The sequence below is a fragment of the Prunus avium genome, chromosome 1 (genome assembly GCF_965620075.1).
Source record: "Prunus avium chromosome 1, drPruAviu1.hap1.1, whole genome shotgun sequence".
Lineage (NCBI taxonomy): Eukaryota > Viridiplantae > Streptophyta > Magnoliopsida > Rosales > Rosaceae > Prunus > Prunus avium.
This window is the reverse complement of record NC_142284.1, coordinates 60301017-60328612: the sequence shown is the minus strand read 5'-3', so window position 1 is coordinate 60328612 and position 27596 is coordinate 60301017. Positions and strand designations below refer to the sequence as shown.

The 27596-nt window shown below is 36.9% G+C and overlaps 5 protein-coding genes and 1 long non-coding RNA gene across 7 annotated transcripts; 2 read left to right on the top strand and 4 right to left on the bottom strand.

Moving 5' to 3' along the window:
- Positions 1-490: 490 nt before the first annotated feature.
- LOC110767042 (fructose-1,6-bisphosphatase, cytosolic-like) lies at positions 491-4066 on the bottom strand. Its single transcript, XM_088249801.1, has 7 exons — positions 3976-4066; positions 3789-3906; positions 3457-3527; positions 3300-3361; positions 3057-3147; positions 693-768; positions 491-592 (listed from the first exon to the last, which is right to left on the bottom strand). The coding sequence occupies exons 5-7, from the start codon at positions 3140-3142 to the stop codon at positions 491-493; spliced, it is 264 nt and encodes an 87-aa protein (XP_088105927.1). The 5' UTR covers positions 3143-3147; positions 3300-3361; positions 3457-3527; positions 3789-3906; positions 3976-4066.
- A 4554-nt stretch (positions 4067-8620) lies between these two features.
- LOC148298119 (disease resistance protein Roq1-like) lies at positions 8621-12004 on the bottom strand. Its single transcript, XM_088247136.1, has 6 exons — positions 11505-12004; positions 10052-11174; positions 9764-9815; positions 9465-9709; positions 8708-9364; positions 8621-8651 (listed from the first exon to the last, which is right to left on the bottom strand). The coding sequence occupies exons 1-6, from the start codon at positions 12002-12004 to the stop codon at positions 8622-8624; spliced, it is 2607 nt and encodes an 868-aa protein (XP_088103262.1). The 3' UTR covers position 8621.
- Positions 12005-15683: 3679 nt separating this feature from the next.
- LOC110767101 (cytochrome b-c1 complex subunit 6-1, mitochondrial) lies at positions 15684-19778 on the top strand. 2 transcript variants are annotated; one of them, XM_021970542.2, is made up of 5 exons: positions 15684-15839; positions 16346-16415; positions 18837-18921; positions 19372-19461; positions 19560-19778. In XM_021970542.2, coding segments are annotated over exons 2-5 (210 nt in total). In that variant the 5' UTR covers positions 15684-15839; positions 16346-16413; the 3' UTR covers positions 19593-19778. The 2 variants fall into 2 exon arrangements, with proteins under 2 accessions (XP_021826234.1, XP_088105864.1); XM_088249738.1 differs by lacking the exon at positions 15684-15839 and adding an exon at positions 16079-16130.
- A 2602-nt stretch (positions 19779-22380) lies between these two features.
- LOC148298118 (10 kDa chaperonin 1, chloroplastic-like) lies at positions 22381-23529 on the top strand. The gene is made up of 4 exons (XM_088247519.1): positions 22381-22455; positions 22549-22596; positions 22792-22821; positions 23337-23529. The coding sequence occupies exons 1-4, from the start codon at positions 22381-22383 to the stop codon at positions 23403-23405; spliced, it is 222 nt and encodes a 73-aa protein (XP_088103645.1). The 3' UTR covers positions 23406-23529.
- A 1053-nt stretch (positions 23530-24582) lies between these two features.
- On the bottom strand, positions 24583-26562 carry LOC148298117 (T-complex protein 1 subunit theta-like). Its single transcript, XM_088247642.1, has 3 exons — positions 26367-26562; positions 25478-25535; positions 24583-24900 (listed from the first exon to the last, which is right to left on the bottom strand). The coding sequence occupies exons 1-3, from the start codon at positions 26489-26491 to the stop codon at positions 24832-24834; spliced, it is 252 nt and encodes an 83-aa protein (XP_088103768.1). The 5' UTR covers positions 26492-26562; the 3' UTR covers positions 24583-24831.
- Positions 26563-26745: 183 nt separating this feature from the next.
- On the bottom strand, positions 26746-27572 carry LOC148298116 (uncharacterized). Its single transcript, XR_015833150.1, has 3 exons — positions 27450-27572; positions 27217-27285; positions 26746-26840 (listed from the first exon to the last, which is right to left on the bottom strand). It is a non-coding gene; the product is annotated as an uncharacterized LOC148298116 (long non-coding RNA).
- Between the last annotated feature and the right edge of the window lie 24 nt (positions 27573-27596).

The following is a 27596-nucleotide window of genomic DNA, read 5'->3' as shown; positions in this document are numbered from 1 at the left end:
TACCAATAACTACATCTCACAAAGCATGTTGGAGCCCATTTTTGTTGGATTTTTGTTTAAATGAGATTTGGAGATTAAGAAAAAGAAAGAAAATAAGGAAAAGATAAGGGAAAAAAAGGTGAGGATTAAAACAATTAATAATTAAAGGGTATTATAGGAATAATGGTGAGTGGAAATATAAGATTATGTTTTTTCAAATTTACATGATAGGTGAGAAGATAGATAAATGGGAAAATAAGACAAGAGGGTGAGGTCAAGGTCAAGGTCGAGGTGCGTGGTAATCATGAGAGGGTAAAATGGGGGTGGAGTTAGGTGGCAGTTAAAGAGAATTTGCTTGAATTAATAATTAAAGGGTATTATAGGAATAATGATGCGTGGAAATATAAGATTATGTTTTTTCAAATTTACATGATAGGTGAGAAGATAGATAAATGGGAAAATAAGACAAGATGGTGCAAATAGTAGCACTCTTTTTATTTCTGTTATTTCCTTAAGTAGCCCCATAAAGTTGTTTAATTTCCTCAATATCTGCATAGCTTCGAAGGAAAACTGGGGACCTCTCATGTATCTTCTTTGGAACCAAGTCCAAAGCCTGTAATATTTAACCAAATGGTAAGAACATATACATTAAATAATCTGGTAATGTAAGGTGTAAAACAAAAACAAAAACAAACAAAAATTATGGTCAATACCCGTTGCTTGCCGGTAAAAGCTTGCCCTCCTGCCTGCTCAACCGGGAATGACATTGGAAAAACTTCATACAGAACTCTGTTTTGTAGGAATTAAATTCTAGTTAATTGCCAAAGCAGTTGTAATAATAATAAAAAAAGACTAAGGCTCCATATGGATGGAGGGACTAGGGATTTCAATGACATTATAAGGTAAAATTATTTGTTTAGACTATTACAATTCATATATATATTATATGCTAAGATTTTGAATGGATTTCAAATGATTCTTTTGGTATAATCATTTCAAATTCATTGCAAATGTACTACATCAGTACATCTAGTAATTTCAAATATATTCAATCTAATGCGGTTCTTGTTTTTGTAGCTGTTGAGGCCCAAAAAATCCAAGGCTGGGCCCAAATATATTTCGGGCCCAGTAAGACACCTAACTTGGGAAAAAACCCAACTGGGGTACGCAAGAGTTCGTCATATGCACTTGCACACGTGCCACGCCAAGCAAATAAGCAACATGCCACGCTACAAGCTTAAGTGGACCCAAGCCACGCGAATGTATGGGGCTTGCTGAGCGGGTTGTGGTATGGATGGTTACGAGTTTTCATGAGGCCCATTGATGAGCCGAGAAATGGAAGTTTTGGGCTGCTTAGGAGCCCCGAAACTCAAGCCCATTTCTTGAGCCCAAATATGTGGGTAAGCATAAAAGAGAGAAAAAAGCCCAATACTCTAGAAAAACCAGCCCAAATACTCTAGGAAAATCAGCCCATCACCTAAGGAGATTAGCCCATTCTCTTAATTGGCTAACCCATCACCTTAGGATGGCCCAAGCAACCAAGAAGAAAATATCTGCAATCTCCAGCACATGGCTGGAGACAAAAGCCTCGACAAACGCCAAAGCTGCCTATGTATGCAAGCTGTTGGGAATTTCCAGCACATGGCCAAAGACAAACCAGCGTGCATACCCATTTCCTTTCCCTCATCATACCTGGCCATGGAAGAAGGAAGGAAAGAAAGGAGGGAGATGGCTGGGAATAGGAATTCTCCACTGAGGCAGCTGCGGGAAGAGCATTGAGCCCTCAAAAATCCCTGATTTTGTGAGATTAGGCAGATGAGATTTTTACCATGATAAGATAAGTCAAAGGAATGGAGAAAAAGGGAAGGAAAAAGACTGGCCAAAAAGGATAGAAACCATTAGGGTTTCTTGGAAAAGAATGGCTTCCAGCGCCTATAAAAAGGGCCATCTCCTACCCATCAAACAACACACAACAAGAGAGCAAGCATCATCTCTCATCCTTGAAACCACATCTAGAGAGCAAGCTTCCCTCTCATCTTCAAAACCTAGCAATTTCGTGCACTATTCATCATTCTTCCCCATTTTCCCTCCTGGCAGAACTGCTCCAGTGCTTGACAGAGCTTTCGTCAAGCTGTCGGAAACTACTCAACACGCCCATTATACCCTCATCTCTCTCTCTCTCTCTCTCTCTCTCTCTCTCTCTTTTCAACAAACCCTCTTAGAATCCTTTCCCCCTTTCCTTAGAACCTCTATTTCTCATAGGAAATCGCAGCTCTCTCTCTCTCTCTCTCTCTCTCTCTCTCTCTCTCTCTCTCATGCTAAACTCATGAATGCTCAGCTCCTATGCCACAAGCTTCTCATGCCAAGCTAGAAAATCTATCTGTAAGTTGTTGTTATTTTCGTTGATGAAGGTAACCAAGGTGTTTCCTAAGGCTTCACTACCCTTTCGAAACATTTTTAGGGCTTGATCTTCGAACTCAGACACAAGGGGCGCTTTATTAGTTTCTCCTTACGGCAGCCCAAGCCCATTCGTCAGGCTGCTGGAATAAAAAGACCCCTACAGTAGCAAATTTAGCTTTGTAATAAAATACATATCCTTTCATTTCAAATCCCTCATCCGAACGAAACCTAAGAGCATTTGAATACATCAGCCATGAAGCCCACAATAAAAGGACAACATCATATGTTTGAAGCTCAAGTGGTTAAGAGTTTATCCATGTACTCAAGTCCCTAGGTTCGATTCCTCCTCCTCCAATATCGCTTGTATAAATAAAATTTAAATAATAAAAAAAAAAGAAAAAAAAAAGGGAACAACAGATCATAGCTAATGTATGTAAAGTGATTTGTTGTTGACTTCCCTTTTATGAAAAGGCAAGTACCTGCCTTCACACAACATCCTTAACTCAAGTGGCATGTAATAAACGGGAAAGAAACTTACATGTATGGGGGAGTATATACCTGTATGTGATTCTCCTCACGGGGTAATGAGAGACACAAAGAGGTATACGCCCCTATTGCGGCTAAGTTTATTGCCCCAATTAGTGGAGTAAAAGTAGATAATAGATGCATTGCAATACCGTAGTTTTTCATTTGGGCTTTTCTTATCAGCAGGGTACAAAAAGATGCCGCCATAAAGCAATGTTCGGTGGACATCAGCAACCATACTGCATTATACAATAAAAGTATTATCAGTTAAAGAACATAAAGCTATGTTTATGATCGAAGCGTAGGTCTAGAATTGGATGATATGCTGCAGCAAAAGGCAGGAACAGAGAGAAAATGATGTGCAAACAAAACATTCATTAATGAATTATATCTTCCAATGTATCTAAGAGACTTAGGAGAAGAACCATCTTTTCGGAACTTGCATTTTTCCACATATCTGCAAGATAAAAGTATCAATTATAGTACTTTTTATTTGGTTCTTTCAGTTACTTGCAGTGTAAAATTCTCAACAGCAAAATAACCAGAACATACTTGGCAGTTTGGTCATCCCAGTTTTGAGCGTTTCCTTCGTTTACATAGTAGATTTTTCCCTTCTGTGGAATCTGCAGAGTAAAGCATAGCTTTCAATATTGTCATTGCCTCATCGTCATATATGGAGGATTCCGAGGTTGACTGTAATGCAAGGAAATACATACTCTAAATGTAGAGGCTCGGAATCCCACATATGCAACCTTCAGCTCATGACAAAAGGGTGCACCTTTCAGCTCATATCACAGCAGAGAAACTCAAGAAATATGTATAATAAAATTAACACTAGAAATTTGTGTACAAGTAGACACCGTACCTAATACGTATGTATGTACCTTAATATTGCAGTGAGTTAATACAAACTCCCCAAGAGCCGAATCAAGCGTGAAGCCGTTCACTCCATGTCCAGTACTAATCACCAGTTGTAGTTCCAGACAGATCCAAACAAACTATCTTATTAGAACATGAGGGAAGAGTAAGACAAATAATGCTCATATAAAATTTGGATAAAATTTTCAGAACATAAAGGAATAGCCAGCAGCTACCATGTTACTCCCTGGTCCCACACGTTGTCAAGAGTTGGATTTTGCTTGTCTTTCACCAGATAAATCCCAAAGATCTGAATGTTGGAAGAGATATGTGCAAGTTAGTTTATATATTCCTTTTGCACATTATAGATGATTAAATAGTTTTCGGTGACGATTTTTTGGAATGACCATTGAATGAGGACTTAAATTATAAAATGTTCACGAGGTATCATTCTAATTCAAAACCCTAGCCGCTCTCTCCCTCTGTGAGTCCTAAAGGAAAATTCCTTAGAGGGGGGAGGAGGAAGAAGCGTTAATGCCCCTCCTCCTCCTCATCTCTTTTCGTCTTTTCTTTTTAGGTTAGTGAATAATTCCACTAGGGCGTTTTGGATAAAAAGCTCCTTTTGGTGGTTTCTTCTAAGCCATGGTTAGATTGAAGTTCCTCATCACCCATTTAGTCTATGTTCTCAATCAAATCCTACTCCCTAACGCCGCTCATGTTCTCTAAATTTGTTTCTACATCGTCTTTAACGGAGGTTGCTGCAAATCACCTAATTGTTCTTTGGTAAAGTTGTTATTTTCATTTACTTGTTCGCTCTTATGCGCAGATAGATCGCTAGAAATCATATTTTCCCCACATTTGTTACGGATGCGGTGGTTGGTGTGGCTGCGACGACTCTTCTTCAGGTAGTAGTGGTGGGGTTCTTTTAGGCTCATGGGTTGTTTTAGAGTTTTGGTTATGTTGGGTTTATGTGATTTGTTTGGACTTATGGTTAATTATGATGATGTGGGCTAGTAGTTTTAGTGCGGCTTTTGTCCTCGTTAGTTTTACTTTTAGCATGTTAATTTGTTGCCCTCTTGGAATTGGTATTTTAGATGTCTTATTGATGTCTTTGATTGTACCGTTGAAGTTTATCTAATGAAGTTTCTACTTGATAAAAAAAAAAAAATTATAAAATGTTCTGATTATTACAATGAATTGTGGGGGTACTCCTGTGAAGTATGTATGTAATTAAAAATATAAATAAAAAAAAGGAATATCCTTAACATCATACTGTAGCTGTATGGGTTTAAAATTTAATATTACAAGTTAAAGAAAAATGGAGACAAACAGTGTGTAAAAAGATTACAAATTTATTGTAATCACCTTATCTACCACTAGTTTTTTAAACGAAATTTCTATTGAAAAGTTGATATAGATACAAATAATGCAGTGTGTCAAAGGACTATATACAATGCAGTTGTATGAAAGATGGATATCAAGAGAAAGAGGGTTCTAAACAAGGGCCAAAAGCCTAATATATCATGTTTTTTTGTCAGTTTTGTAATGGGTATTTTTGTAACAAAGTGGGCTGGGCAGGTTTTGGGTTTTTTTCTGAAAAATTGTGTTTGGGTATCTAGTAATATTATTGCAGTGGCTGTTTTTTAAATTGTACAATTTTCAAGGGTTGTTTGTATTGGTAAGTCCATTGAATAGTCCAACTGGGTTGTTTCATAGAATTTGGATTGCATAGGATTTTTCTATATTATTCAGCCTTGTAAAGAGCTATCTTATATAAATACCTCTAATTTTTTTTCTATGATCCATGAGTATTTTATTTTGTGCACGAGTGGTTTGTGATGTTTCATGTGCGAAGGAGGTGTGAAGTGTATGTTGCTGCTTATGCTGACATGTGTCTACTACCTGCAGAAGTGAAGAGTGCACTAGAATGTGACATGTGGGGCTTTGGGACAGGTGGTGGTCTCTGCGTGGCTCTCTCATTGAGTCATCTCATCACCAAATCATTGAAGTAGATTTCCTACTAAAATTTGTAACGTTGTAATAGATTTGGGTCACCTTACCAAACCACAGCCCAGAAAACGGGATGGACATCTCTCCACACTGGAGTTGGAGTTTTTTGCAAGTGCTGTTGTCTTAACCGGAATTGGAGTGTTGGTCTAATTCAGGGGTGAGTTAGGTGTGCAAGGCACGTGAGTTGTTAGCAGTGTATGTGAATTAGTTTTTTTTTTTTTTTGGACGAAAAGATGCCTTCATAATCAGCGGAGAAACCGCAAACAGAACAACATCAACAGAGGGCCAAATCCACAAAGGGAACTGGATGGTGCCCCAACAAACACTAGCAAACAACGAGATGCCAGTACAAACACAAAAGAAAGCTAAAAGAGGAGAGAAACATCAGACAAGGACAAAATCCATTGTCAACTCTAACTAGCTTGGGAAGAACAGATTACACGTGGGGGGGACAAGGCAGCCCATCCTTGTTCAGAACATGAGTTAGCGAGGATGGGGGTCTGTGGACCCAAACTTCATTGCTCATCCTTGCCATTGCTAGCGACGCCACTAAATCAGCCGCTTCATTGGCCACACGCGAGATCCAAGACCATCTGCACGAGTGGAAAAGAGTTTGCTGCTCTCTGATGCGATTCAGAATGGGATAAATTGCCCACGCTCCCCTAGCAATATCCCCATTCAAACATTGTATGATACCTCTCGAATCCGATTCAATTATCACGCTTGTACAGGCGAGATCATGAGCCAATTCACAGCCATGAAGAACAGCCTGGGCTTCTGCCTCTAGAGCCGAAGATGCAGTGGAAGGGATGGCCTTGGCTGCAATGAAATTACAGCAAGAGTCGCGCAAAATTACTCCAATACCAGCCCGGCGATTATTATGGTTCCACGAGGCATCAACATTAACCTTTATTATGCCAACATTAGGCGGATTCCAGCATATTGGAGATGTAGAAGTTCTCTCGTTGGCTGTATTATGGGGAGAGCGAGAGAGTTTAACAGCTTCCATGAAATTGTTGATCTCTACCCTTGTAGTAGTAATGGTAGAGTGAGGTGATGGAGTTTTGTGTTCGAAGATAGCCTTGCAGCGTGATTTCCAAATGTTCCAGCAAGTAAAAACGAATTGTGTGGCAAGCCAATTCTGGTCAACGATGCGATTAGAGTAGGAGAGGAGAATATCATGGAGCCAATGCCAGAGTGAGGTGATTTCCAAGTGGTTGATTCTGTAGTTCAAGTTGCCCCCGAACCAAACCCCCTGCACCCATGGGCAAAGTAACAGAATGTGCTCAGTGGATTCTGGGTGTGTGGAGCAAATTTGGCAAAGAGGAGACCGACCAATTTTCCTTTTAAACAAATTTTCAGAGGTAGCCAAGCAGTTACGGAGAGCTCTGCTGTATAGAGTGTAATAGTGTAATAGTGTAATAGTGTTGTTAGTTAGACAGCTGTATAGAGTGTAATAGTGTTGTTGCTTAAAAGATTAAGAAATACAGAAATCAAGATTGCAATTTCTCTCTGCTTCATCATGGCTTCTTCTTCCTCCATCAAGATTGATGGCTTGCTCAGTATGGTACAATTTCTTGAAATGGAGTCATCAACTCCATTGCTAATTGTTCATCCACAGCACTTGATTGATTAGTCCGAACAAATGCGTCATGGCTCCGTCCTGCTCCATCATCCGGCCGTGCGTCATGGCTCCGTCCTGCCTCATTATCAGTTCCCCCCAAAAAATCCAGATATGGTTCCACTGCTAATTGTTCATGTATAACACTAGTTTGATTGGGAACAAATGCGACATCAACTCCCCCTGAAAAATCCCGATTTGTTTCCAAATCATACAAATGAGGATCCATATTTTCCTTCATGACTTCGTCCCATTATAATTGTTTATCTACAGCACTCGATTGATAGATGCACCATGGCTCCGTCCTGCCCCATCATCAGCTCCTCCAGAAAAATCCAGATTTTCCATGGTAGACAATGACAAAAAATCCCGATTTGTTTCCAAATCATACAAATGAGGATCCGGATTATCCATATTTTCCTTCATGCCTTTGTCCCATTCTAATTGTTTATCTACAGCACTCGATTGATTAGTGCGGACAAATGCGTCATGGCTCCGTCCTGCCCCATCATCATTGACCAGATATGGGCGTCGTTCATACGCACAAAGATGGTAATCAATCATATTTTCGTTCATAAATTTGTCCCATACCAGACTAACACCTGTTTTCTTCACCTGACCGCTTTCCTTCATAAATTTGTCCCATACCAGACTAAAATCTGTTTTCTTCACCTGACAGCTTGTTATTATTTCAATCAAGACTTTATCACCGTCTTGCAATTTGAGCTCGTCATTTGATAACTGTCCCTGCCAAAGATAATAACCCGTAGTTCGACAATCGGGTATGATCCTGGCGTCAAGCTCAGTACCCTTGGTCATGTTTTTAATGTTAATACAACCGTACACGGCCAAAGAGTAAACGAAGGACAAAGTTAACCCTTTGAAATTACGACCAACGCTTTGAGGCACAGTGAAATCCACAATATCATCGTCATGGACACAGTCGAACCAATCAGGAATATCATTTCCACTGAGAAAAATGCCACCATATCCGCAAGAAGTCCATCCCTATACCATGTAGACCCAAATTTCTATAAGAAATACATTCTTATTGTATGTGATAGAAAGAGAAAGATGTATGTGTCTGTGTGTGAGAAAGAGAGAAGGATTGACCTGTAGTATGTTCTTCCTAAAATCGGCAGTGAGATTAGTGCAGCCTTCCATAGAAATCATTGTCATGGAGTTTAATGACTTATCCAGGCCTGGAATCTCAGTGAGTTTGCCCGAATCACCTAGATACAATTCTCTCATATTTGACATTTCTGAAAAATCTGGCATTTTTTCCAATGCGAAGCAGCTACCTGCTTTCAAGACTTTCAAATTTGTTGGTAAATCTGGGATTGCACGAAGATTTTTGCACCTATTTAAACACAAATCTTGAAGCTGTGAAAGACGACTGAGGCTTGGTAGGCTGCAAAAGTCATTGCTTGTAAGATCCAATTTTTGTAAGGAAATTAGGCTACCGAGATCCTTGGGGAATGCATCATCAGTTAAACTCCAATCTGCAAGAGCGAATTCTCTTAAAGAGCTTAAACTTTGCAATGAAGGAGGCAAAAGATTTGTTGATGGCGACCCTTCCACAAAACATAAAGATAAAGCTTTCAGTTTCTTCAATTTTAATATGGAAGATGGTATTTGTCTTATGGCTGTGTAATCCGCTTTCAGAGTTGTCAATGATACCATGTCCCCTAAGCCATCAGCCAACTTTTCAAAACGTGAACAACGAATAAGTATGAGAGTTTCAATAGACTTGGATTTATAAAAATTCAGTGGGAGATCCTTTAGCATTTGGCAGCCTTCAAGATTTACCAAAGAAAGTCTTCCAAGATCCCCGATGGATGAGTGAACCTCAGACAAACTCTCACAGTATTGCAATATCAATTCCTCGAGATTTGGGAGTTTTGAAAAGTCTGGTGATTTTGTTAGGTTAGGGGAATGGCTGAGATTAAGGATTTTCAAATTGTGATGCAACTGTTACACAAAAACAAAATTAGAATGGAAATTAAAATCCAAAAGGAAGGTCTCTGATACAAAAATTTAACCAAAATGAAGAGAAGGTGAACTATAATACCTTGCAATCCTTCCAAACTATTTTGAGGTCGCTGTACTGCAGGTCTAAAGCAACTAGTTTTGGTTGCATAGGAAAGTCATCTGGTATGGACTTTAAAGGGAATCTATGCCAGGACAACCATATTAACTTTTTGGGAAAATCTTTGTACTCTCCAGTGAGCTCTACGCCATTGAGGTGGAGTAGTCTCAGTTTTTTCATATTGGTAAATGCTTGTGCACTGAATCTAGTCAAATCTAGATCTGAATCTAGATCCGAATCTAGATCTGAATCTACATCCAAATCCAAATGTAGATCCGAACCTCGATACACTGGATCCAAATGTAGAGCAACTCCTTCAATTTTTTTAGTTCCCTGTTAACAAAAGATACCGAGTTAGAAAAATGATTTACAAACATGAAAATCCGTGTATGTATTAACCAAAAGGTATAATTAATAGTATTGGACATCTTTTACTTTAATTTAGACTATCGCTTGTAATAAACAAAAAAAATAGAAATGAAAAAAGACATTTTAATTTATTATAGACACGGGATACATATGCTTCTCTTGCATGATGCATTCTAAAACTTAATTGGGAAAGTACTTACAGATTCATTGTTCAATACATCTGTTATGTCTTCACGTTTCCACAATCTACTAAATTTTTCAGGGTGACCGTGGGCATTTTCAGAAACGATCTCCCTTCCCATGTCTCGAAGCAAATCATGCATCCTCAGGTTGTCAAACTCACAAACAGTTACAAGGCACCGTTCAATGAGGACACTGATTCCTATCGTTGCAAAAAAGCCACATCCATCTAATATTTTTGTTACATGGTTCTTGCCATGTCCAATAAAGAAACAAGATATATCAAGGAATATCTTTCTCGTTGTATCATCAGGTAGCCCGTCAAAGCTTATTCTTAGTAATTTTTGAATATCTCCATCAGGACTTGTTTGCAATTTCTCCAAATGGCTTTCCCACTCCGCTGTGGATCTTTTAATCAGAAAAGACCCAACAACTCCAAGTGCTAGTGGCAAGCCTTGACAGTAACGAATTACACGTTTTGAGAGGTCAAGGTATTCTTGATCAGGATAACCTCTTTTGAAGGCATGCCAACTAAAGAACTCTAGAGCTTCTTCCTCATCCATTTTTTCAGCGATATATGTGCTATCCACTCCAACTTGCTCTAGCAAATGTTTATTTCTTGTTGTTATAACAATTCTACTTCCAGGGCCAAACCAATCACGAGCTCCAGCAATTGCTTCTAGTTGTTGTAGATTATCTGCATCGTCAATTATGACAAGTGCTCTTTTACAGCAAAGTCTTTTTCTTATCATCTCGATCCCTTTAGGAACAGAGTCAACCTCTATGCCCTCGCTTTTCAAGATATCATTTAGAAGTTGTTTTTGCAAACGAACCAGACCCATTGGTTGGTTTGCAATTACTTCCCTCACGTTTGCAAGGAAACTCCTACCTTCAAAGCTACCTTCAAATTCGTTATAAATGGCTTTGGCAAGCGTTGTTTTCCCAATGCCGCCCATCCCCGAAATACCGATCATGCGAACAACATCCTTAGAACCTGAATTTTTGTGTACAACTGCTAAGTGATTACTCAAAACCTTCACCCGAGAAGTAATTCCAACAGGGTGTTTGATGTCTAAATGGTATTTGCTGTACAACTGCTTTTTAACCTCCCCAAGAATTTTCTCGATAAACTTTGCTTCATGCCTGGCAATTAAACAAAGAAGCAGAACTACGAATCATTCGATGTGGAACAAACTACAACGTTAAATTGAATCCCTAACTTAATAATTTAGAATGAGCAAATTATTTTCTTTTTTTATACTAAAATATAATTAACAATTAAGATTGGGATTTAACATCAAATGTTAAATGGATCTTACATTATCAAGTCAGAAAGAATGCATTGTTAAAACCAAACCAAACCAAACCAAACAAACATAGTTGGAAAAACAAAAACAAAAACAAAAAGGACAGAAAACATATGGTTGTCAAGTAAGGAGATGATAATCCAAGGAATAAGAAATTAGTAATTACCCATTGTCGGCATTTTTAAGATCTTCCCCACTCAAATCTGCTGCTTGACTGAGAGCATTTCTCCATCGCTGTACCTTTCCTGTCTCATGTTTGCCCGCTTCATGGTTCTTAAATGCTTGTTCAAAACTACCAGTTTGTTTCCGGACATCTGAAGCCTCAACATTATAGAACAATGGAAAAACCTGTTGCCCCAATCTTTCTCTACACTCCATGATCTTCACCAGCTCATCAAGACACCAACTGGAATCAGCATACCTCTTGGAGAAGACAATTATGGAGATCATGGACCTGTCGATTGCCTGCTCCAGTTGGGTTTTTATAAATTCCGCTCTTTTTAGCTCGTTGTCGTCAAGAAAGGCGTGGATTCCGGCAGCAGATAATGCGGCGTAGAGGTGGCCTGTGAAGCCCTTGCGTGTATCTTCACCTCTGAAGCTCAAGAACACTTGGTACTCCCAACGTTTTGATGAGGAGGAGGCTTTATGGGCTTTCCTGGCATCCATGAATTGATACTGGTTCAGATCAGACCAACTACAAATTATGCACAAGTTGGCCTTTCGATCCGACTTGAGCAGAAGAAGTTATTTCATAATCAATTATTTTTTCTGGGCAGTGGTTTGTGTGTTGCAGCGCAGATGAATAAAATTCGAAATACGCATAGTCAAGGTCCTCAAACGTTTCAGTCGACAAAAAAAAAAGTTCCCATGTGGGGAGAACAGTGAAAAGATAATATCTTTTTGGCTACACGATCTACTGGACGGCTAAGATTGAAGGCCAGGAAAATGCAAGGTCCAATTTAAAAAGAAAAAAGAAGAAGAAAAACACAAGTCTTGTTTCAGTTTGATTTCACAAAATTCCTTTTTGTTGATTATTTGTACAAAAATTAATGATTTCATTTATATATAAAAAAATCTTATGCAAATGACAAAATTAACCTCAATGAAATATATGCAATCTAATCTCAAATGCCAACTTTGTCATTTGATGAATTTTTTATTATAAAATAATCAATCTTTAAATGAAAAATCAATGAAAATGAATTTTGTGAAAACAATTTAAAACCTCAAGGGGTGTTCTTGTAATTTCTAAAACCTCAAGGAGTTTTGTGAAAAGCTAAAAACTTCAAGAGGTGTTAGTGTAAATAACTCAAAATGGATACATACAATGTGTATAAAGATTAGGGTAAACTGCTGAATTGCCCCATGAACTTGTACATAACTATCAATTTACCCCCTGACATTTTTTTTAGCGAATTAAGGGCTCGAATTAAATTTTATTATCAATGTTCCCCCTGCCGTCTAAATCATCAACATTTCATCCAATTTGCCGTTAAATATGAGGGCAAATTGGTCATTTCATATATTAAAAATAATTAAATACTTTTAAATAAAATAAAATACATAAAAAATGAAAAATGTATATTTTATAAACAAAGAAGTGGGACCCACCCACCCTACCCTCTTCACCTCTGTCTCTCCCCTTCTGTCCTCTCTCTTTCTCTGCTACACAAGACTCATTCGTGCATTCCCCAGCCATATCCACCTTTGCTAGCACTTTGCACCCACCAACGGTGCTACAATTTGGTGGTGTTTATCGAGGAGAGTGAGAAGCGTGGTGGCGGCGGGCTAGAGCTAGCTAGCCCTCCCGATCTGTTTCCATGGCCGCTTCAGACTCAGTGTAAGAGAGAATGGTGCAATTGGGCAGTGGCCATGGCGAATCTAGGCATGGTGGAGGAGCTAGGCAGTGTCGAGGGGAGGAACTGGCAGTGGGCTTGGTGAAGAAGAGAGAGAGGAGGAGGGCAAATTCAGATGAATTTGATTACCTAGATTGCCCATCTGCTTATTAGGTTTTTTACCTGCTTTTTGCTTTTATTTTCTGGGTTTTTGTAGGAATTTGTTAAGCCAGCAATTGCTTACAAGAACAAGGTTAATAGCTCAACTTCAGTGCCACAACCTCTGAAGCTTGATGGTGAAATGGAGATGAAGAGAGAAAATGTCAGAAGTTTCTCAATTACAAGAAACATATACAGTGGAGGCCTAGGAAGTGGTTTGCAACAAATCAAGGAATTTGAACTTGAAGCTGGAGCAAAATTCCTTGATGTTTGAGCGATTGAGTTTTTCCCAGAGCGATGGTTTTTTGCTGTTGGATGAGTGAATTAGGGGTTGTCAAGATTTTAGGATTGAGTGGTTTTAGGTTAAGGAGGAGGGGAGGATGGCTGATGCGAAAGAGAGAGGTGGGGATCTCTTTTTTGTTTGTTTTTTATTTCCAAAAAAAAATATATATATATTTTTAATGAGTTAACAGAAAATTTAATGAAATGTTGAGAAATTAGACGGAATAGGGGAAATTGAGGATAAAATTTAGTTTGAGTCCATAATTCGCTAAAAAAAAAGGTCAGTGGGTAAATTGATAATTATGTACAAGTTCAAGGGGCAATTCGGCAGTTTACCCTATTGATTACAAATTTATTGTAATCCCTTTTTGTTGTTGTCAAAAGATGGGAATTCATTGATAGAAAAGAATACAAGAGCCCAAAGGCCCTACAAACATAACCCATACACAAACCCACTACAGGACTCATACAGATTACGCTGGGGTACATTGAAATTGTCTGCTATGGTACCACCCCAAGACATCACCCAAAACAGCATCCAAGGACATAATCCTGGTACAAAGCCAGCATGCCAAGAGATAACCGGGACTGGCACTAAACCAGCACGCATGGGTAGATCATGAACCTCTCCCAAAGGGAGCACCAACAACCTCCACAACAAAAGACATTAATTGTTGCCAATTATTATAACCTCACCCGAAGTGAGCACCCAAGGCAACCTCCGAAGAGTTGCAACCCTTATTTTAAACACAAAACAGAAAACCAAAAGACTCTAACACCACCATCACATAGATCCGCCCAGATTTGACGTGGATTCACCACAACAGCTACAACTTGCAATGATCATCACTTATGACCAACGAACAACGCATCTGTCCAGATCCAAAACACAACAGTCGGTACAGAGCCTAGTGGGTCACGAGAAGGAGGAGGGAGAAGTATAGAGGAGAGAAGGGTAGAACAAAAGCAACCTGAGGAGAATCAGAGGGGGATGAGAGAGAGAGAGAGGAGAGCAACGTAGGAAAGGGTAGAGGGGGAAGATAGGAAATGAGGAGGGGGAGGAGAGGAGGGCCGGAGGCCACCTCCCCCCCTATTGTTGTAGTCGGTGGTGGTTTTTGTTTTAGAGAGAGAGAGAGTCTTTTTTTTTGGGTGAAAACCAAGGTATCCCCGCGCGATTGCGGGGACTAACCCTCGAGGTACTGTCGGGCGAGAGAGAGAGAGTCTTTGATATTATGAGTTAAACCTAATTAGAATTTAGAGGTCAATGATATTATGTGGTTATTTATTGTAATCACCTTATCTACCACTAGTTTTCCAAACAAAAAAATAATGCATTAAATTTCTATTGAAAATTTGATATAGATACAAATAATGCAGTTGTATGAAAGATTTTATTGAGAGAGAGAGAGAGAGCGCTAAGTGCTCCCTTATTATGAATTAGTTTTATCCCAATTGTACAGTTTCATTACTGAAGTAATGTTATGAACAAATTCAAGTGGGTTTCGCTTATATGTTGTACTCTAACAAAATATGTTATGAGTAGTTTTGAGAATTCCGATCCACACCATCCAATACATGGAGCTTCCTGCTTCCCTGGATGTTTATTCCAAAAGTGACTTATATTTTGAGTGGAAACACAAAAGCTACCTGCATGTTTTACATATATATCCAAATTTCTCATCAAAATGAGACTTAGTTAGGTTTTATCGTGACGTATGATTTGATCAATAATGTATTTAATAAATGTGGGACAACAATACGCAATCAATAGTTAATGATTGAGAGGCTTCTAAGAACTTCAATTTTTCCCTTTCTTATTGATTAACAAATATTCAATAATTATGTTCGTTCTTCAAAAATAATTTAGTTCTAGTGAGGGCCTTATATATTGTCCTTAGGTAAGGCTCTATCTCTTAACCGTTACATCAAATTGATTAGCCTGATTCAACAGTTAAGAAACAAGACCTCACCTAAGGGCTATATATAAGGTAGAATGACTCTCATATCTAGGTTGTGTTATTGGACTTGGCATTGATAGCAGCCTGGGCCGGCTAAAGGTCAGCCCATCTTTGCCAAAGCCTTGAAAACTGGCCAGGCCCAGGCAATAAAAGCTCCGCAGACGCATAAAAACGCAGCGTTACGCCGAAGCAATAGACAAAAGAGTATAGCTGAATTTAGCTCTGGTTCTTCATTTGAACTCCCGCAGACTTCTTCTAGACTGAGAGGTAAACCCCGTGTTCTTCTCTACGCATATTAATTTTTCGAACCAACATATTTACCATATTTTCGAATTTTTATTATTTATCAGATCTGTTTTACTTTTTAATCCTTCTTCATTTTCCGCTATTTTTATTTTTTATTTTTAGAATAGAGAAGGACCTGTATTTGTTCATGTGGAATGAGCCTATCTGAAATTATTTTAGGCCAACAAAAAATAATGGGTAGTTGATTATTATGGTTTTTGTTTCAGATTATTCAACATCTTTCTCTTTAAATCTGCGTATGAATTAAAAAAGGTAGATGGTTAACTGGGTTGAGCTAATTTGTTTCTTGGCAGATCTAATGCTTGTAATTATGAGTAGTGCCTGTTACCATTTTTCTTTTTGCATTCAGTTTTATCTGCCTGGTGATAGATTTTCTGGTTTTTTGTTTAGTAATTTAAATCATCATATTATGCATTTTTTGGGTCTGGGTATTTTGAGAAACTTGTCTTTTTGGTTACGTGATGCAGTCAGGTGACTTGAAGGCTCCTCTGTGCCCAGTTTTGTGACTTCTCAACTTCCTCTTTGTTTTATTGCTATGTAAGTGTATATTTTATTTAAATTGGGGTTATTTATGGCTTGAAATTCGTCTGTCGATGATATTAACATTTATGTGTACTAGAGTAACTTATGTTTTCTTTACATTTCGTGAACGCATCTCTTTTTTTTCCATGACCATCATCTTTGCCTGAATAATGCATTTGCCAATCTTCTAACTTATGTGGTGAGAGGTCAACCTTTTGTAATAGTATTCCAAGATGTGCAACCATTCTTAAAAATGTTCACTTTGTTCTTCTCTTACTAAATGCACCAAATGATTGCTCTCACCTTATTTCCTCTTTTGCTACTAAATGTTGGGATAGCATGTAAAATAGGATTGAACAATGAAATGATTTCCCTTTTCATGGTTTTCAATAGGTGCTTGTTAGGAGATAGCGCCTCCACAAGCCATATTTGCTTATTCATAGTGCTAGGTGATTGGACTGGTATACAATATAATAAAAGAAGAAAAAAAAAAAACTCAAAGGAGTTAAAAAGAAATGTTAGATAGGCTGCAGATGTGGGTCAGATCAGTTGGCTAAGGCATCGATCCCCCTCCCCCTACACTACTGTAGTTTAAAATATCCCTTTGTGAAAAAGAAAAAGAAAATGTTAGATATGCAAAAGATAGTACGATAAGCATTCTTTTAGAAACAGACCAAGATTTATCATCTCGATACAATAGAGAGGTGAATCTTTTGTACTATAAGGTAAGTTTGTAGGATGGACATATAGATTACCACTTTATATATCCCATTGAGCTTTTGGTTTGTTAGTCAAAAAAGTTATGAATCAAGTTAGCTTTGAAGTAGGTCTTGTATTGAGCTCTTGGTCAGAAAAAATCTTTTTCAAGGAATATTTTGTTTTGTTAGTGGGTGCTGATTAGTGAAACAAAAGGTACTACTTGACATTAAGGATTGGCAACATGATACTACTTGATATTTCATGTTTTTCTACCTATATATATTTCCCCCCTTATAAAAGCAGAGGGCCCTTTAAATGGTTTCATCTTTTTAGTTACATTCTTAACTAAAAATTGGGTTGGAGTGCTCACTTTCTCGTGTGGTCCTGGAAATAAAACAAGAATGTCTTTTTGTTTTTGTTTTTTTTTTGTGTGTCGTGATTTCATTGTTATAGTTGCTTCTCAGATTAAACTTTGTGGGTTGAAATTTCATTAATTAGATCTTAATGTTATATATGATGATATTTTTCCATAATCACATGAAGTTGTTTGCTCACTGACTTTAACCAATTAAAGGATCATGTTCAGTATTTGTTGACTAGCACTTGTACCATATGTATGTATATAATAATCAGTTGTATGTGTTAAGTAATATTGAACTAAGCTTCTTTTGCTAAATGTCATAGTTGAGTAGTTTCATGTGAGCCTGTTGCAGATAGATTGGTGAATCCACCACAACCATTTTCGAAATGAAAATATTAGAACTGACAACTTGTCCCTGTGTTGTATTGTTCTTTTTTATTAATGAAAGGGTGTTTAATGTTACTTATCAACAAGAAAATAAAAGTCACACTTATTAAAAAAGCTTTAATATCGTACATCTGAATTTTGAAAGGCAAAATCACACTTACAAAGTAAACCAGAGAATATCCGAATTTTGCTCAACTAAATATCTTAAAATTTCAATGTAAACTTGGTAAACTTTGGAAAATCACGCTTCATCTTACATCTGAAGATCAGTGTCTCTAAACCTTATATACATCAATACCCTGATTGCAAAATTGGATCACAACACTTAAATGATGATAGATTTGTACAGTGTGTTCAGGTGCAGAAAATGCTTGATTTTGTCTATGCCCAACAGATTTCGATGATGATAGATCAATAATGGGAAAGATGTTCATAAGGATCATGTTTTTGGAAGATAATTCATAATTGTGATGTAGAAAATAAGAAACAGGAATTGTTTTTACAATTGGACATTATTAAAGAGAATAACACATAGGAGAACTTTTAAGGGATGATAAGAATAGAAACGGCTTACTTTTTTATTTGTACAATTGAAACAAAATGGAATTTGATATTGAGTAATCAATGTTTCACAACAATCATGGAATACATATTCAAAAGGTTAGAATGTGGGTAATACATATTCTAAGATTAATTTCTCACTTAATAACTAGGTAAATCACAACAATTCATGATCAAGTAGAGTTAACTGGAAACTCTGTTCTCTCCATAACAAAATGGTCAGTTCTGAATGTTCACAGCACTGGATCTTTCCATTAATAGTTGGCACTGGTAGCTCAGTTTCTTGCTCTAGCAATATTACAATAATGTATTCTCCAATTCCTGTGTGTAAAGCCTATGATATCGTCGATGTTGGGCTCTTTGTCTTTTGTATGTGCGTGTATGCACGTTTGTTTTTCTTTTCTCATAGGTTGTTAATATATGTTTAGGGCGGACGAGGAACCTGTTGATCAAAAGAAGTACCTTGAAGAGTCTTGCAAGCCAAAGTGTGTCAAACCACTACTCGAGTATCAGGTAATTTGCAACATTTTGAAAATTTGAACTTCATAACATTGGCAGTTTAAAAATAAAACTGTTCTGTATAAAATGAAAAATGAAAAAAGAAACAGAAAAGGTGAACTATTCTTTAAGTACATGGGTCTCCCAGGACCCAGAAGATGGGCCTGACTTTTGAAATTGAGAAAATGAGGAAATGGAAATGAAAGTCAGATGTATTTCACCCTAAATAATAGGGAATTGATTAATAAGAGATCATGAAGATATAAAATATTATTAACTGAACTCTCGACTCTAATACTTATGTGTACTCTCTGGACTTGCCTGAGTTGAACATGTAGCATTCTATGGCTGTAAATTGTAAAATCTTTCCCAAAATAGTGACCTACACCGAATCAAAGTTTGAGTTACGCAGATTTGAATTAGTTTGCAAATGGTGTGTAAAAATGGCTTCATACTTTGTTACAGGCATGTGTTAAGAGAATCCAAGGTGATGAAAGCGGGCACAAGCATTGTACTGGGCAATATTTCGACTACTGGTCTTGTGTTGACAAATGCGTAAGTAGCACTTTTCGATTGTCTTGAGACCCGTTTATTTATAACGTCTTGTATGCTCTGCTAAAATCCTAAACTAAAACCACCATTCTGCAATGCAGGTTGCACCAAAGCTTTTCCCAAAACTGAAGTGATGTGGAGATTACGTTTGTCCTAAACTGACACAGCATGTCTTTCCGTTTTTGAATTGATTAAATGTTTCAGAACAGTTTTTTTTGTTCCCTGAACTAGGGATGGATGTATGACGCAGTTTTCAGAACATGGAGACACATAAGTTATGATCAATAAAATTGAATATATCCTCCTTGTTGGTTTTGATCGATAGAGCTTGCATTGGTAGTTTTATTGGTGGTCTATTTATTATTTTATGCTGAAGAAACATTACAACTTAAAACCCCTGGCAGTACCCAAATAAAGAGGCCTAGGGATTACCTGTACCATATACATAGATATATATGAGGTTAGTAAGTTGTAATATATGATTTAAAAGTATAATATTCAAATATATTTAAAGAGTATAATCGCGTGACTATACTATTAAAATATTAATATATTTAAAGAGTAGAGTTGTGCAGTTATACTCTTTAAATATACAATTTTGTCAGATTATTTTAGCTTGAGCCAAAGTTATTTATTCAATTATTTATACAAGCGATATTGGGGAATGATAATTTAAATTTTTTCCGATACCTCCCATTCTAATGATTTCTAGCTATTAGCCCATTGGGTAAGAATAAAAAATTGATTTTATTTATAAGAAATAATACGAGTTAAACCCATAAATACAACAACAAAAAATAGAGATTCACCAACATTTGTGGTTCAAAATTGACTCTTTTTAACCCCTAGAGACTCAACTCACAAGTACTACTCAATAGCACTCAAATACATAAAGAAAGAAAGAAAGAAATATATATATATATATATATATATATATATATATATTTGAACAGTATAGCCGGACGACTATACTTTTAAAATATTTGATTATAGATGCTCAGAGATATTTTTAAAATATTAATATGTTTAAAGAGTATATCCACAAAGTTATACTATATTCTTTAAATATATAGGGAAATAGCGGTATATGCCACCAATTTTATAATCTTAACTAAAAATACCACCCCTCCCCAATATTTGTACAACTATCACCTATAAATATAAAATTATTGTCCACTTATTGCTGAACTTTCACAACTTCAGAAATTTTGTTCTCTCTTAGGTCACTCAGCTCTCTCTCTCTCTCTGGCACAGCTCTCTTTCTGTTTGGTTTCTGTCTAACGCAGCTCTCTGTGTCTCTCTTGGCTCTCTCTCTCTTGGCTCTCTCTGTCTCTAGCGCAACTCTGTGTCTCTCTCTTTGCTCTCTTTCTCATAGCGCAGCTCTTTCTCTCTCTAGCTTCGTTATGTCTCTTTCTCCCCATATTCGGTCTCTTGCTCTCTGTTTGGAATCACGAACCCCTCCCTTTAGGTATGTCTTCTGAATAGCTGCTTGCAACCTTGAAGCTCTAGTGGATTGCCGACCTCGAAAATGTAGTGTTGATGGTTATTTTTTTTAATATCAGTGGGATTATGTGAAATGGGTTATATTTTGATTGTTTGGGTTTGTGTTAAATTCGTTTTGGTTTTAATTGCTTTGGGTTAGGTTTTGTTGAATATTCATACTCATTCATCTGGGTTTGTACCAATTGCATTTAGATTGGTCTGGATATGTGAATCTTGAAACTTGGGATTTTCCATTTGATGTAGTAGATCTGTATAGGGTGATTCTGATGAATTCTAGTTCACTGCTGTGTTAGTGGTGTACTGCTGTTGTGTTAGTGGTGTACTGTTGTTGTGTTCGTGTTATTTTGCTATCGTATTGCTGTTACGTTGCTGTTATATTGCCATTATATTGCTGTTATATTGTTGTGATATTGCCATTGTATTGCCTGGTTATTGTGGTTATATTGTGTTAAGGTGGGCTTGAGTTCAACTACAGTTCTTGAATGCCAACAAGGATTTGAGCTTGAACTGTAATGGTTTGAGAAGTTATTAATTTTGATTGGCTTGCCTTAGTTAAAGGACTCAGACTAGTGGCAATTTGAGTTATATTGCCCATTGCATGTTTATGCTGGCTGTGTCTCTGTTAGGTGGGCAATTATCTGACCGAAGTCTTGAGAAGGTTGGCTTGAACATGAGGCACATGATCTGAAAGTTAAGTCATGATTGTTGATTACGTGTGCCCTCATGTGATCAAAGAGACAAAAGCCACCCCATTTGATCTGAGGGATAAAAATCTTACCCCCCCCACCCCCACCCCCACCAAAAAATAAATAAAAATCTGTCTTAGTTATGAATAAGTTTGTAATGGTGTTAGGCGGACTTGACTAGTTATGAGTAGTCAGTAATGGTTACATGCATCTCAGACTCTCTATTTCTTTACTAAGCCAATGTCCCAAAAGCATATTGATCACCGTATTAATTTCTTATGACCACATTCTCCAAAGGATCTTATGAGTGCTTTCAATTTGTCAACAATGGCAAAAAATGGCCTACGTTGCACCAAGTCCTTGTTGGCTGTACTTATGACAAATATTTTTGATTCATGGTTTTTGAGGGGACGATTATCTTATGGTTGGTTACAATGGGATTCCATTCAAAATTATAAAGTTTTTTAATATTTCATTTTTTACTTATTCTTTGGTTTTCCTTTTGTATGTTTGTCTCTTGAATGATATCAAGAGGTTGCATGTTGATTGATGGCGGTTAGTTGGGAACAGTGGGTTCTAAAATTGACCTCATTGTTTGTATTTGTCTTCTTCTTCTTATTAGATCATGGAGAAATATCTATTTTGATTTGAAATTCTGCATTTTTGAAATATATTGCGTTGGTGTTACTTGTGTACCTTATCTGTTAATATTAGCGTGATAACAAATTGTCTTATGCCACAGAAATCAGCTGGAGGAGTTTTGCTGCCCAAATCAGCCGTTAAATTTGAGCGGTATCTTATGGGAGTAGTATGCCTACTGTTTCTGTCTCGTTATGATTAATTTTTTTTTGAAGTAACAAGTTGAATATCAGGATATTCTAACGAGCGTTGTTATTCTCAGATTCTTTCTGTTGGTGCTGAGGTTGGGGAAGTCAAGGCTGGAAAGAAGGTGAGCAATTAAAACATTCTCAAATAATGGCAACTGTCTTCTGGTCTGAAATAATGTTGATTTGTGACATATATTGTTGCTTAGACGATAAGTTTCTGAGCTAGTGAAGTTTTTTGTTGTTTAATGGTTTATTTTCAAGTAGTGATTTAGGTGCTTACCATGTCATCTGAATTTTGAATCCTTATCCTTTTGCAGGTTCTTTTCTCGGACATAAATGCATATGAGGTAAGTAGAATTGATTCAGTTGAAAATATTATACAGCTCTGATGTTAAGAGTCTAAAATAAACATTGATGAAGGACTTCCACTGTTTTATATGAGTATATTCCATCACATTGTTAACCTGTGCGTTGTAACTTCTGGACACTTAAATGGCATAGAACGAACTTATTTACTTAACAATTGTCTTGTTTCATTTGCTATGACATCAAAATTATCAACTATCTAATCTCGGTTGGCTAGCATGATTGTCTGATACAATCACAGCTTATCTTGTGCCTGTTCCAGAGCATGCACAATTATTGTGTTGAGCATTTCTGACACAAAATTGGCACACGTTCTGTCTTGACTCCCAAGAATGGCCGACTGTAAAACAAGGAGCTGACATTTTTATCTTCTTTATAAACTGAAGTCTATGTTGTGCAAATGGTCTATGAATTGTTGCATGCAATGGGTGCATATGGATGCTTGCACTATGGATTGCCATTTTCTTTTACTGATAATGCATTTTTGACGTCTCATGTGGATTTGGGAACAGATGGCAGGCACTGCTTCTGCAAAGAGAGTGAATTACTGGCCGTAGTTGAATAAAGTTTCAGCTACGGGTAGGTACATTGTTTTACAGGATTATTTTGTGAAACTTTTCATTGTCAAGATGGTTTTCCATGCAGTGTCTCCAACTCCCAAAACTATATATTAAGTTCAAATTTGTTAAGTACATGCTATTTCTGCATATGCATTGATTGCATGGGTTTTTGTATTATTTAATCTCCAATGTTGACACTTTAGAAATATTGGTAGGAAATTGGAAGGAGTGGGGAGAGGAATGCATGATTTTACAGGAGGTCTTCCATCTGGATTTTTAAAAACCTTCTGAGAGAAAAGGTCTTGATCGTTGGATCAAATCCACAGTTGGGATTAGCTTAAAAAGTTATAGTAAAACTTAAACCAAAAACTGAAGCAGATTTGTTTGCTGTTTAGTTGGTTCAATCTGATATAGAAAGCATCCGAAATGGAATTGGGAATCCGATTAGAGGTTTTAAAGATGTTTAACTCATTTTCTGGTTGAATTTGTTTTAATCTGTACCATACGTACAATTTCTCCACAGCATTTTGAATGGATCAAACATCATATGAATCCGTCCAAAAGAAAAACAAATAGAAACACAACTAATATTGTTATGGTTCGATGGCGATTTATTTTGCATGTGTAAAATGTAGTCTGTAATGGATGTGTGTTTATTGTATGTAGATTCACTTAATATTGCTGTTCTATTGTATGTCTATTGTCTTAATATTGCCTTTGTATTGTATAGATAGTGTATGCATATTGCCACCCTATTGAATGTATATTGTAATACTATTGCTATCGTATTGTGGTTATATTGCTCTAATATTGCCTCTATAGTGTACGTATATTGGCCTAATATTTCTATTATATCGTATGTCAATGGCCATTTGGTCTAATAACAGAGTCTCCACTTCGTTGAAAGTAATCCTGAATTCAAATGTCACGGACACGACAATTGTTATCCATCCTTATATTAGCATGAATTGATGTTGACCTTTCAAATGATAGTTGGAGTTGCACATCGATTCATATTCAAAAGGAAAGTAATTCTCTCCCTCAATGAATCTTCGTTCAAAAGAAGGCAGCTATCAAATATTGGGTACAAAAATGCAAGATCCACGGTAAATTAATTGGGCACAAACCACATATTACAAAACCAGGATGATTTTTGGCATGCTTGAAAAGAGAAGGGCCAAATACAACAGAAAAGAAAATCCATTCAAGCTTTCTCACTAAACATGGCTCAAGCACTTGACCATGGTTTCAATCCAAACCTACCCAACAAGGGCATACCGCGTGTCCATAGTAACAGAAGAGTGGCATTTACAAAGCATGAACTGCAATATGTTTCTTTTTCTCCTAAACAAAATTGTTACTAAAATGGAACAAAAGATCCCTAACATAGAGCAATACAAGCAAAGATAGTCAATTGTCATACACACAAAATTAGTCCTCATCCATCCCTGCAGGCTGATCTCTCTTACTAGGGCCACCTGCTGGTTTTCCCATTATAATCTGCAAGATAGTCAAAGCACTGTCAACAACCTTTTTTTTTAATGAAGGTATTAAACATTAAATAGGCTGCAATCAGATAGATTCATCATTTCTCACACATTTTTAGCTAGCTAGAAAACCCCCAGCATATAGATTTTCTATTTACTATCAAGCCTTCTGCACTGAAGCCATATTCATTATAAAAGTTCAACATTTCCCAAACGTAACTTTCAATTTTATTTTATTTTTCCAAGTTAAAAACTAACATTTGCGACCGTTCTTTTGAGTTATAAAGGAGTTTGTGTTCTGAGTACACACATGCATACATGCATCTATGCCGAGTTAGGGGAACTTAAAAAAAAAAAAGAGAAAAAGACTTCACAAAAAGTCTAAAAGTATAAAATTAAATAAATAAATAAAAAGAATAGTCAACTAATTCATAAAGCCTCGATTTTTTTTATAAAAAAAAACTGTATGTATAGCATTTTTTCTGCTTTGGCCTCAAAGATGCAATCAGGGATTCAAAGATGTAGTTCATACCAAATTTGGGTACTTCAAAATTAGGAAAACCATTGACAAATACGTAGTTACTAGTTACCTGATCTACCCGTAGAACAGTGCAGGCAGCATCTGCAGCATACTTGAGAGCAAAGAACCTGCAACAAACAGCCCAAGAAAGAAGATTGATACCTATATCTCATACGAAACAACTTCCTGGCCAACTTAAACATGTTGATTTCAATAAATTAATGAAACAGAACTATCTAAAGTTCATAAAATACCCAAAATGTTTGAAGTCGAGATGTTTCCAAGTTACTATTTATCAGTTATCCAAAGAAATCCTCACTTATTCCCGAATGCTATAATTCGTAAAAATCCTAAATGCAAACCATCAATGCTATTTGTAAAACAAATAAAAAATAAAAAGGTTGGCATTGTCACTCTGTTATCCTCTAGAAACCAACCATTTACTGAAAAAGAAAGATAAGAAACCTTTCGTAGTGGATATGTGGCTTAACTATTTACACAAATGAAATATAATAAAGAAAATAACAGAATGACTGGGTCCCCTGGTGAATAAAGGCTTTCAGCACAAAGATGTAGTTGTTAGACCACCAAATCATGAACTAAATTTTATATATCATATATGCATAACCTCCTAGCCCTATTAGCCTGCCAATGGACTTCAAAATGCACCACAATCCTCAAAACACCCATGCCAGTTAGTCACACTTTGATACAGAAAATCAACAGAAAGGATACCAATAAGATGAACCATTAATGTACGCAATAGGAACTAATTGGCTATCAAAACCACCAAAAATGGGATTACTAATAAAAGCTTCCTCTACAAACAAATTCTAGATCCAAAATTAATGAAAATTCAGAACCAAAATTGCATCAAACATCACAGCTGTAACAACATTCAATGTATTGAGAACTTTCACATAAAAGCATGAACTGTTACAAGACAAAGAGCAGCTTACTTAGTTATGTGGAGGTCCCAAATATTAAGAGTTGACACATCTTTGCAACGGCCTTCCTCCAAGTCGAGGCCAACTTTGGTATTTCCTGATGCATGTTCAGCATATAGAGAAGATATGATCTCCATTGCATTAAGCCCAGCATTTTCAGCTAGCGTTTTAGGCACCGTCTCAAAGCTTTCGGCAAATTTTGCTATAGCATACTAATCCAATCTGCAAAACCATTGTTTCTTTAGTAGGTTATTGCACTACTGCCCAATCAGAAATCTATGACTGGGAAAATGGTTACAAAATCAAGTTCCAATAGTTGGTCTAGACATCAATATTTTATTTTATGTTTCAGGGACAACATCTTGAGAAAATAATAATTCACGCCATTTACCATGTTTCTGTAAAAGAGAATTCCTTTACTCTCTTAGATAACTCAATTTCAGTAGTTGCCGCTCCAGGAACAATGCGGCTATCCTTGCATATTGCCTGAAAATGAAATGCATTACGACAGTAAGATATTAATTCCAACGGTTTGGACATCTGATTAAACAATTTATTCAAAAGTTCCAGAGAACCATATGCTAACAATGATTGAAGAGGTAAAACAAAACCAGCCTAACAAGAACATACAAAATTCTCAGTCTCAAATGTGGACTGTGGACCATTGACAATCTGCAAAATTTGATTATAAGCATGTACATTCCAGAAGTCGTTTTTGACAATTACCCATCCATAAACAACGTCCTTTCCTTTGCTTTGATTTGAACAAGTAAAATCAGAATATTGTGGAATTAATTCTTGTAGAAATCACAGAGCCCAGAGCTTAAAATCTCATCAAACAATATAGATAGTTGGGACTTACCCAGACAAAGCTGAACGAAGCCCAAACGTTCTGTGACAAAATGAAGAGTTTGATTTTTGTGAACAGTGCCTGCGAGCGAGTGAGAGTGGGTGTGAGTTATTACCCAGTTCATAGAAACCCATAAACCCAAACCCAATTTCTGAGTAACCCTTAAACACTAAAACCCTAAACCAATTTCTTACAAATCCGAACACCATAAACCAAATTTCAAAGAAAAGGTATATGAAGAGTACCTCATGGATGTCAACGGTGGAGAGGATGAACAGCCACTGCTGAGGGAGAAAGACAATTGCGTCGGAGAGAGAGAGGTACACGACGGAGAGAGACGGGCCGAAGAGATAGAGTAGAGAGAGAAGCCAATTTCTGAAAAATTGATATGG

Bases quoted from the DNA above. Each gene is read 5' to 3' on its own strand.
- LOC110767042 (XM_088249801.1), bottom strand. From the start codon at position 3,142: ATGGTTGCTGATGTCCACCGAACATTGCTTTATGGCGGCATCTTTTTG. The intron at 769-3,056 runs GTATTGCAATGC...CCTACAAAACAG, and splicing joins AGCCCAAATGAAAAACTACG to AGTTCTGTATGAAGTTTTTC. The intron at 593-692 runs GTATTGACCATA...TAAATATTACAG, and splicing joins CTTTTACCGGCAAGCAACGG to GCTTTGGACTTGGTTCCAAA.
- LOC148298119 (XM_088247136.1), bottom strand. From the start codon at position 12,004: ATGGATGCCAGGAAAGCCCATAAAGCCTCCTCCTCATCAAAACGTTGG. The intron at 9,816-10,051 runs GTAAGTACTTTC...TTTTGTTAACAG, and splicing joins ATGTATTGAACAATGAATCT to GGAACTAAAAAAATTGAAGG. The intron at 8,652-8,707 runs GTCTTGAAAGCA...TTTTTCAGAAAT, and splicing joins ATTTACCAACAAATTTGAAA to GTCAAATATGAGAGAATTGT.
- LOC110767101 (XM_021970542.2), top strand. The intron at 18,922-19,371 runs GTAATTTGCAAC...ACTTTGTTACAG, and splicing joins AACCACTACTCGAGTATCAG to GCATGTGTTAAGAGAATCCA. The intron at 19,462-19,559 runs GTAAGTAGCACT...TCTGCAATGCAG, and splicing joins GGTCTTGTGTTGACAAATGC to GTTGCACCAAAGCTTTTCCC.
- LOC148298118 (XM_088247519.1), top strand. From the start codon at position 22,381: ATGCCACAGAAATCAGCTGGAGGAGTTTTGCTGCCCAAATCAGCCGTT. The intron at 22,597-22,791 runs GTGAGCAATTAA...ATCCTTTTGCAG, and splicing joins AAGTCAAGGCTGGAAAGAAG to GTTCTTTTCTCGGACATAAA. The intron at 22,822-23,336 runs GTAAGTAGAATT...TTGACGTCTCAT, and splicing joins CGGACATAAATGCATATGAG to GTGGATTTGGGAACAGATGG.
- LOC148298117 (XM_088247642.1), bottom strand. From the start codon at position 26,491: ATGGAGATCATATCTTCTCTATATGCTGAACATGCATCAGGAAATACC. The intron at 25,536-26,366 runs GTAAGCTGCTCT...TGTTTGTTGCAG, and splicing joins TGGGACCTCCACATAACTAA to GTTCTTTGCTCTCAAGTATG. The intron at 24,901-25,477 runs GTAACTAGTAAC...ACTATCTTGCAG, and splicing joins CTGTTCTACGGGTAGATCAG to ATTATAATGGGAAAACCAGC.